The 10,355-nt window shown below is 43.9% G+C and overlaps 1 protein-coding gene across 1 annotated transcript in view; it reads right to left on the reverse strand.

Moving 5' to 3' along the window:
• Nucleotides 1–10,355, reverse strand: part of PHF8 (PHD finger protein 8) — a 114,388-nt gene that overhangs the window by 93,247 nt on the left and 10,786 nt on the right. Inside the window, exon 3 of the mRNA XM_011946592.1 lies at nt 7,630–7,699. Within this exon, the coding sequence (XP_011801982.1) occupies nt 7,630–7,699 (70 nt within the window). The remainder of the gene's footprint in view (nt 1–7,629; nt 7,700–10,355) is intronic.

The following is a 10,355-nucleotide window of genomic DNA, read 5'->3' on the forward strand; positions in this document are numbered from 1 at the left end:
TTGTATTTTTAGTAGAGATGGGGTTTCACTGTGTTAGCCAGGATGGTCTCGATCTCCTGACCTCGTGATCTGCCCACCTCGGCCTCCCTAAGTGCTGGGATTACAGGCATGAGTCACCGCGCCCGGCCGGTTCATGGCATTTTTTCTAATAATTCTTTTTTTTATATTATAAAAGGATTGGCCCATGATAGATTGGAAATTTTAAAAGTGCCTTGGTTCTTTGCCACATAACTCAGGACTGGGTTGTGGGGAGCCATCCCTCTCACTCCCTGGTGAGACTTCCAGATCATCTCTCCTCTACCCTTGTGTAAGAGCTCCCATTGCTCTGAGTTCCATACCATCCAGCTATACCACTTCCCACTCTTCTTCATCACTGCCACATACCCATCTCCCCAACATACCCCTTCAGTCGCTGAAGAACCTGCTCAGATTCTTCTCCAACCCAAGTCCTGCCAACATCCTACATGAAATCAGTATCCATGTGGAGATACAACATTCCAGGCACTTAGTTTCTTGATCTTCTCATCTTCAGAGACTGCTACCTCTACTCCCATTTCAGCTACCAACTCTCATGACCATCCTCCAGACCCTGCCAACACCAGCAACTGCTGTACCTCTGGAGTATGAAACTCATACATCACCCTCTCTGACCACAAGTCTATCTATCCAGCTCTCATTCACTATATCCTGTTCTTTGCCCTCAAAACTCACCTATTCATACACTCTTGACTTTACCCTCCTTCCCTATCTGGTTGAGATTCCAGCATTCCTCACTTCAATCATTCTCTTACAGATATCCTCACTTGCCCCACTGCCTTTCATTCCCACATGCAAACCCTAACCCTGGCTCAGTACAACTACCTAACTCTAGACCACTAGATGTGGCTAGAGAAAAGTCACCCATTGGATTGGTGCCATCATAAATTCACTGTCCAAAATATTTGCATTGGTTGGGCGAGGTGGCTCACGCCCGTAATCCCAGCATTTTGGGAGGCTGAGGCAGGTGGATCAACTGAGGTCAGGAGTTCAAGACCAGCCTGGCCAACATGATGAATCCCCATCTCTACTTAAAATACAAAAATTAGCTGGGAATGGCAGTGGGTGCCTGTAATTCCAGCTACTCAAGAGGCTGAGGCAGAACAGCTTGAACCCAGGAGGCAGAGGTTGCAGTAAGCCGAGATCATGCCACTGCACTCTAGCCTGGGCGAGAGAGCAAGATTCTGTCTCCAAAAAAAAAAAAAAAAAAAATCTGGATCATGCTGCCTGACGATCCTTCTGTAATTCCCTACTCAACTCTCTCTCATTATCTACTGTGGCTATTTCAAATCTCTTACCCCGCTACCTGCCTCTTCTCTCTCAGCAAATTACCTTGCTTCCTACTACTTCTGGTTTTTGTTTTTGGTGGTTGTTGTTTTAAGCATTCTTTGAGTTCCTTAATGTTTTTATTTTACTTTGCTTTTTTTAGAGTCAGGGTCTCACTGGGTTGCACAGGCTGGAGAGCAGTGGTGCCAGTCATAGTTCACTGCAGCCTTGAACTCCTGGGCTCAAGTGATCCTCTTGCCCCAGCCTCCCAAGTAGCTAGGACAAGCACACACCACCATGCCCAGCTAATTTGTGTCTGTGTGTGTGTGTTTTGTAGAAAAGGGGTGTCTTGCTTTGTTGCCCAGAATGGTCTCAAACTTCTGGCCTCAAGTGATCTTCCTACCTCAGCCTCCCAATGTGTTGGGATTACAGGTGTGAGCCATCATGCCAGCCACTTCCTACTTCTACACTTGATCTTAGCCAAAAGACTGAGAGGCGATGCACTTCCTACTTCTTAGAGAAAATTAAGTAATCAGAGGTGAACTACCTTAACTTCTCATCACCAAATATACTTCCTTCTACACCCATCCTTTTTTTCCTGTCGTAACAACAGTACTCTTTCCTTCCTTCTAAAGCCAAGTTTTCCATCTGGGTCACGTTTTCTTACCTTCTCAATCAATTATTCATTCTTTCTGCAGTATCTTCAATCTCTCTCTCTCTTTTTCTTCACAATAGCATTTAAACAAGTCTATTCATGTTTACAACTTTAAAAACCAAGACTTACCCACCCTCCCATCCTCCCTCCCTCCTGTCTGCCCCTTCACAGCCAAACATCATCTTTCTTTAAACCTATGCAGCTTAAAAACAAAGTAAATAAATCTATGCAGCTTGATAATGATCCCTTTTTTGAGTAAGTAACAGTTGTACATGGTGCAAAACTCAGAGTACAGAAGTATATACAGTAAAAAGTCTCCCTCCCACCCTTAGCTGCCCAGTAGTATCCAGAGGTGTTCTATCAAAGCCAAATCAATACTTTTTTAGGGTTGCTATGTACACTTTGTTGACTCATCCCCTGCTACAGTCTGATCTTAGTCCCCACCTTCTTTAAAACAGATCTCACTGATGTCCTGACCTCTTTGTTGATATAAGCAATAAGTACTTCTCCGCTTTATCTCCCTTAACCCGTTAGCACCATTTTCGCACTGCCAACTCTGTACTCTCTCCACCTGACAAGCTTTCTACCCTTTACTTCTATAATGCCCCATTTGGCTGGTGCCCTTCCTTCAGCTGACATTTAATGAGCATCCGCCAGGCTCTGTCTGGTCTAGGTGCTGGTGAGACGAAGACAAAAAACAAAGCATACAAAAATCCCTGCCCTCACAGAGCTGATGTTCTAGTGGGGAGGAAGACAAGAAACAAGATAAATCAATGCAATTGGTGAAACACATTGTATGTTAGATAATGAGAAGACCTAGGTAGAAAAAAAAAAAAACAGGAAGGGGAATATAGAGGAATATATATATGTGAATATGTAACACTATACACCACACACACACACACAATTGGGCGGGGGCAGGAAGAATGGCAGTGAGGGTGAAATATTAGATAGGGAAGACAGGTAAAGACTGACAAAATGGCTTTTGAATAAAGACCCAAAGGGAGTAAGGGAGCAAGCCTCTCATGTGGCTATGAAGGAAGAGCATCCCAATAAGAACAGCAAGTACAAAAGCCCTGTGGTGGGAGCGTCCCTAGACTACAAAGGTAGCAGAGAGGAGGAGAGTGTTCTAGAGTAGAGAGCTAGGAGGACAGTAGTAAGTCAGAAAGGCAATAGACTCACGTAGTAGGGTATTGTAAGCCACTGTAATGCACTCTAGCTTTTCCTGGGTAGCCACAAGAACTGGGGAGTCACAGACACTATGAGTTAGGGATGTGAGGTGATTTTAATTATGTCTTTGGCTGTTCCTTTTTCCCAATGAATTCTTTTTCTCCTGCCCAGTCCTTAAATGTTGAAGTTTCTTAGGTCCTCTTACCTGGGCACTCTTTTCTCCTCACTTTTCCTCATTGTTCTCACTCCCAGGGCTCCATGTGCCCTCTATGCACTCATAACTCCAAGCCAGATCTTCCTGCTGGATTTTAGACCCTTCCCTCCAAATGCCTCCTGGGGGAGACATTTCTACTGGATAGTCACTTACGTACTTCAAATTCAACATGTCCAAACTCAGTTTCTCCCTCTGTCTGTCCCCTAAACATGCTCCCTTCTCTTAGGTTTCCCACTTCAGCAAATGGCTCCATAACCTCACCAGGCATTCAAGCCAGAAACCTGGCAGCCATCACTGATTCACCTCTAGCCCTCTCCCTCCGCTATACCCTGAAGTAGGCATTCTAGCATCAAGTTAAGAACACTGACTTTAGGTCGACTCTCTGGGTTTGCATCCTGGCTGTGCCACTTACTAGCTGTGGGATCTTGGACAAGCTACTTAACCTCTCTGTGCCTCAGTTTCCTCATTGTAAGATGGGGATAAAAACTGTACCTACTTAAGGTTGTTATCAAAAGCTAATGAACTAATATATAGAAAGTGTTTAGAACATTGCCTGGCCCATAGTAAGTGCTCTGTATGTTTGTTGTTGTTAATCCAAGTTATCAGCATGTCCTATCAACTCTCTTTATTAGCTATCAATTGTGCCAATTTGTCATCCTTACTGCCCCTGCACTAGTTAAGGCCACTATTATCTCTAACTCAGTTATTGTCCTGCCCTCCTAACTGGACTCCTGGTCCCTATTCTGTCCCCACCCAATCGGCCCTCCACACTACAGCTAAAGTGATCATTTACAAACACAAATTTGATCCTATCAACCCATGCTTAAAATGCCTCACAGGGTCCCTATTTTTCCTAAGGTAAAGTATAAACTTACTATGGCCCAAAAGGCCTTGCCTCTCTGGCTGAGCTCACCTCTTTCCCCTCACACACAACGTACGCTGGGAGAGACATTCCTGCTACATAGCCCACTTACAATCTGTGGGGCCTAATGGAAATGAAAGTGGGAGCTCCCTGTTCAAAAAATAGAAAAGCTTTTTCCTTTCTTCCATGGTCTCTCTTAACTTACCATGCAGTTTTAATATGCTATTTACTGTCATGCTCCCTCGGGTATAGGGATAACTCAAGGGGCGAGTACAGGCCCACACAAGTACCCTGGGGCCCTGCCCGGTGACTTAGTACACAGGGTACATGCACCCAACCGACTCTGTCCACACCTGCACCTGGGCCCAGCGCCCCAGGCAGCTAGCCAAGAACCTGTTCGGGGAGGTAGAAAGGCAGCATGAGGTAGAACCACATATGAGCCAAGACTCTTAAGTCCCCAGCACACACTCCACTGTTCCATCACATACAAATCACAAAATCAAAGGCAAAATTATTAAGAATTTCAAGACAACCACCACAGAACATTAAACCTCAGGCATGGGGCACCATGTGACTATAGCAATTGCACATCTATGAAGCCAGCCCTGCTCTAAAAAGCCAGCGGACTCTCAGTGCCATACTCTGTCTATAGCTCTAGCCTCTGAGTTTCATCACATGTATCTCCTTCTACCTGGAACATTCCTGCTCTTCCTCTTCCCTGCTGCTGTGGCACCCCCCACCCCCACCCACACTATCACTATTTCAGCCTTTACCACAAGGCCTTGGAACTGCTCACTTACCTGCTGTCTGTCCCCACTACATTTGCCAGATAGTGTATCTTGTTTACCAAAAGTCCTCACCTTTCCCATCTCTCAGTCTTGCCTTACTTATTATTCAACAAACATTCAATGTGCTAGACAACTCCTCATATCAGGGAGGCAGACAGATGAAAAATTGGGCTTCTGGCTATACTGTCTCAATAGTTACCACCTGGGACCAAGGGTGGTAAATGCTGATTTGCTCTGAGTAGCTTCCTTAGTCAAGAGGATAATTATTATAGCACCAGGTCTTGTGATTAAGATGAGTTATCCCCATCGTATACTGCAAAGCCAAGCACATGGTAAGCAGTTAATATTTGTTAAGTAAATGAGTGCATAAATTCAACAAATATTGACTGAGCACAGACACTGCCCTCATGGACTGGACATTTTAGAGCGGGAGACAGAGAGGCAGTGTCAAAACAGTTTCATCAGTGCTATAAAGTCAATAAAGCAAGGTAACAGGATAGTGAGTGAATGAATTTGAAGTTAGCATAAAAGGCACTGAGAAAAAAACTGAGCTATGAACTTTACATATTATCACATTTAATCTCCACAACAAATCAGGGCCTTGCATACAACATTCACAGACATTAAACACAGAAGCAGAGGTTTAAAGTACAGGCTTAGGAGCCAAAATGCCGGGGTTTGAATCTCACCTCTGCCACTTACCAGCTATGTGAACTTAAGCAATTTATACTTAACCTTTCTGCATCTCAGTTTCTGCATCTGTGAAATGGAACTACTAATTGTACCCACTTCACAGGGTGGTTAAGAGGATTAAATGAGCTAAAATAGGTAAAGTACTTAAAGTTCCTGGCACATGATAAGTATTAGCTATCATCATCATCGTTAATATTATCCTGATTTAACAGATGAGAAATCTGGGTCTGAGTGGTTAATTGTTGGCAATTACAAAACTACCAAGTAGTAGAGCAGGATAAAAATTCAGGACTTTGTGACTCTACTATATCACTACAATATGTAACCAGGATATAATGTGGGGTAATTAATACAGTCAGGTGTTATCAGCACTCCAAAATGGACACTCAATTCTTCCAGGGATGTGGAACTGAGTGGGAGCTGAGGCTTGGAGATGCCTGAGAGATGATGATGTTGCTCAAGATCCTGTCTGGCTTCTCATCTCCTCAACCTTGCTTTCTGAGGGTGCCCAAGGATCCAGGTCCAGACAGAGCACCATCTATGAAACCAGAAGCTGAAGCATCCACCATTCCCACCATTCCACCCCCCCAACTCCAGGCACACAGGACTTAAAGGAATGCAAAGGACACAGCAAGTTCCAGTGCACCTAGGAAGTGTCTCCTTTATGAGTTTGTCATATAATAGACTTCACTAAATTCTAGATGCACCAATGGAATAACTTCATATGCACTGACATGCACACAGACTGTTCTATCTCAAAAAAAAAAAAAAACCCGAACAAAAAAACCCTTTTGTGATCCCCTCAGCCACTGCCCCATTACTCTAGTCCCCTTCACACCAAATTCCTCAAAATTGAGTCATTCTTGAGTTCCTTCTTTCACAATCCCAATCCAATCTATCAGCAAATCCTGTATCAATATATATTCAAAATCCAACCACTTTTCATCATCACTGACTCTGCTTTAAACCACCACTGCCTAACTAGACGAGTGTTTCTCAAATTTTAGGGAATATCAGAAACACCTGGTAAACTTGTTAAAATACAGATTCCTAGGCCCCATCCCCAGAGATCCTGATTCAGTAGGAATGGGCTGGGCCTACAAATGGGTTGGGCCTATAAACATGCATTTCTAACGACCTCTCAGGTGATACTGATGCTGCTGATCCAGGGACCACGCTTTAAGGAATAATGATCTACAGTAGCCCCCAAATTCTCCCTGCTTCCACCTTGCTCCTAACCTTCAGTCTATCCTCACAATAGCCAAACCTGAATCAGATCGCAACTCTCACTTGCTCAAAAAACTTCTGTGGCTCCCTTCCAGAGTAAAAACAAAGTCCTTACACTCTATACCCGTGGTTTTTAAACTTAGTGTGCATCAGAAGCATCTGAAGGGCTGTTAAACCACAGATTCTGGGGCTCCATCTCCAGAGTTTCCGATTCAGTCAGTCTGGGGTGGGATCCAAGAACTGGCCTAACCAGTTCCTAGATAATGCTGATCCTGCTGGTCTGGGAACCATACTTGGAAAATCACTGCTGTATATGATCTGCGCACCCCCGACCCTTAACCTCAGCTTCTATTACTCTCCCCTCACTCACTCTGTTCCAATAGCATTGGACTGGAATGGTAGCATGCCAGGCCTGCTCCCCACTTGGGTCCTTTATTTCCTCTACCTGAAACACTCTTCCCCTACTTACCAGCATGGTTCCCTTCCTCGCTTTCCTTCAAGCTCATATGTAACCCATCTGTAATCATCCTGTATAAAGTAACCACTACTTCAACCCTGGGGTGGTACTCCTGCTCACCCTACTTTACTTTTCTCTAGACCATGTATTATCACTTGACACACTATATATTAAGCTGTTAGTTTACTGTCTCATGCTTACTGCCATATCCCCCCTCCTCCACCCCAGTGTCCAGAACAATGCCTGGCACATAGCACATACCTGATTTTCCCTGTCTTCCATAACTTCTAACAACTTAAACAGTGCTTTATATTGTCTATAGTACTGTATTCTACAATAAGAGTACAGGAGACCCAGGTTTGATCTGTGGTCCAGCTGTCTGTGTAGCTTTAGGCACATTATTTAACCTATCACTGCTGGTTCTGGAACAATATGAAGTAGATGCACTCCTCCCTATCCCTCCAAGTACAGCTAAAAACCCTGGACGTTATATAAAAAACAAACATAAAACTCTGAAAGGTGAAGGGAAGAAAGCAGACCGACTAGACACCTAGCAGGTGGCGGATGGCACCAAAGATCAGTGGGGAACCTGTACTTCCACCCCAACCTGGCAGTCATCAAGTGGTACCCCCTTTCTGCCACTGAAGTGCAGTGTCTGAGAAGGCCTGCAAAAACAGAAGTCTTAAATAAGATCCAGGATCCCATAACATAATGCCCAACATGTTCAGAATATAATTAAAATAATTATTTGTCATATCAAGAACAAGGAAAATCACAACTCGAGTAAGAAAAGAAAATCAACAGAAGACTGAGATGACACAGATGCTGGAATTTTCTAAGAATTTTAAAGGCACCATGATACAAAAGCTTCAACGAGCGATTAAGAACATGCCTGAAACAAATGAATAAATAGAAAGTGTCACCGGGCACAGTGGCTCATGCCTATAATCTCAGTACTTTGGGAGGCCGAGGTGGGCAGATCACGAGGTCAGGAATTCGAGACCAGCCTGGCCAACATGGTGAAACCCCATTTCTACTAAAAATACAGAAGATAGCTGGGCGTGGTGGCGTGTGCCTGTAATCCTAGCTACTCGGGAGGCTGAGGCAGGAGAATCGCTTGAACCCGGGGAGGCAGAGGTTGCAGTGAGCCGAGATCACGCCATTGCACTCCAGCCTGGGCAACAGAGTGAAACTCCATCTTGGAAAAAAAAAATAATAATAAAATAAATAAATAAATCAATAGAAAGTGTCAGCAAAAATTAGCCAGGCATGATGGCGTGTGCCTTTAATCCCAGGTACTTGGGAGGCTGAGGCAGGATAATCACTTGAACCCGGGAGGTGAAGGTTGCAGTGACCCAAGATCGCATCACTGCACTCCAGTCTAGGTGACAGAGCTAGACTCTTGTCTCAAAAGAAAAAGTGTCAACAAAAAATAGAAAATCTCTGAAAAAAAATAGAAGATATAGAAAAGAACCTAACAGAATTTTTAGAACTGAGAAATATAGTAACTGAAATGAAAATTCTTTAGATGAGTTCAACAGCAGAATGGAGAACACAGAGAAAAGAATCAGTAAGTTGAAGATAGAACAATAGAAATTATCCAATCTGAACAACAGAAAGAAAATAGATTGGAAAAAAAATTAACAGAGCCTCAGCAACCTACAGGACTACAACAAAAGACAAACCCAAAGAAATCCACACTAAGACATGGCTTAGTCAAATTCCTAAAAGCAAAAGACAAAGGAAAATCTTGAAAGCAATGAGAGATAAATGACACAAAGAGAACACCAATTTGAATGACAAAGGCTCTCTCATCAGAAACCATGGAGGGCAAAAGGAAGTAGCAGAATAGTTTTCAAGCACTGAGATAAAAGAACTAGAAACCCAGAGTTCGGTATCAAGTGAAAAGATCCCCTAAGAATTCAAGGGAAATCAAGATATTCTCAGATGAAGGAAAACTAAATGTATTTGTTGCCAACAGACTTACCCTAAAAGAATGAGTAGGCTGGGTGTGGTGGCTCATGCCTGTAATCCCAGCACTTTGGGAGGCCGAGACGTGTGGATCATTTGAGGTCAGGAGTTCGAGACTAGCCTGGCCAACATGGTGAAACCCCGTCTCTACTAAAAATACAAAAATTAGTGGGGCGGTAATAGCATGTGCCTGTAATCCTAGCTACTCAGTAGGCTGAGGCAGGAGAATCGCTTGCGCCTGGGAGGCAGAGATTGCAGTGAGTCAGAAAGCGCCACTACACTCCAGTTTGAGCAACAGAGTAAGACCCTGTCTCATAAATAAATAATTAAAAGAATAAGTAGGCCGGGCGTGGTGGCTCACACCTGTAATCCCAGCACTTTGGGAGGCCGAGATGGGTAGATCACAAAGTCAGGAGTTCCGAGGCCAGCCTGGCCAATATGGTTAAACGCCATCTCTACTAAAAACACAAAAATTAGCCGAGTGTGCTAGCAGGTGCCTATAGTCCCAGCTACTCATGTGGCTGAAGCAGGAGAATCACTTGAACTCGGGAGGCGGAGGTTGCAGTGAGCCAAGATCGCGCCACTGCACTCCAGCCTGGGCGAGACAGAGCAAGACTCCATCTCAAAAAAAAAAAAAAAAGAACAAGTAAAGGAAGCTCTCTGAAACAGAAAAGAAATGATAAAGGAGGAATCCTGAAACATCAGGAAGTTAGACTGAACAAAGAGTAAAAATACAACATACCTTCCCTCTCTTCGAGTTTTCTACATCATGTTTGATGGTTGAAGCAAAAATTATTACCACTGTATGTGATTCTTAATGCATATATAACAAATATTTAAGATTCATTACATTATAAACAAGGCTGGGCGCAGTGGTTCATACCTGTAATCCCAGCACTTTGGGAGGCTGAAGCGGGAGGATTGCTTGAGCCCAGGAGTTTGAGGCCAGCCTGGGCAACATAACAAAGACCCAGTCTCTACAAAATAACAAAATTTAAAAAATCAGCCAGGCGGCC

Source organism: Colobus angolensis, unplaced genomic scaffold (assembly GCF_000951035.1).
Source record: "Colobus angolensis palliatus isolate OR3802 unplaced genomic scaffold, Cang.pa_1.0 Scaffold250, whole genome shotgun sequence".
Classification (NCBI taxonomy): domain Eukaryota; kingdom Metazoa; phylum Chordata; class Mammalia; order Primates; family Cercopithecidae; genus Colobus; species Colobus angolensis.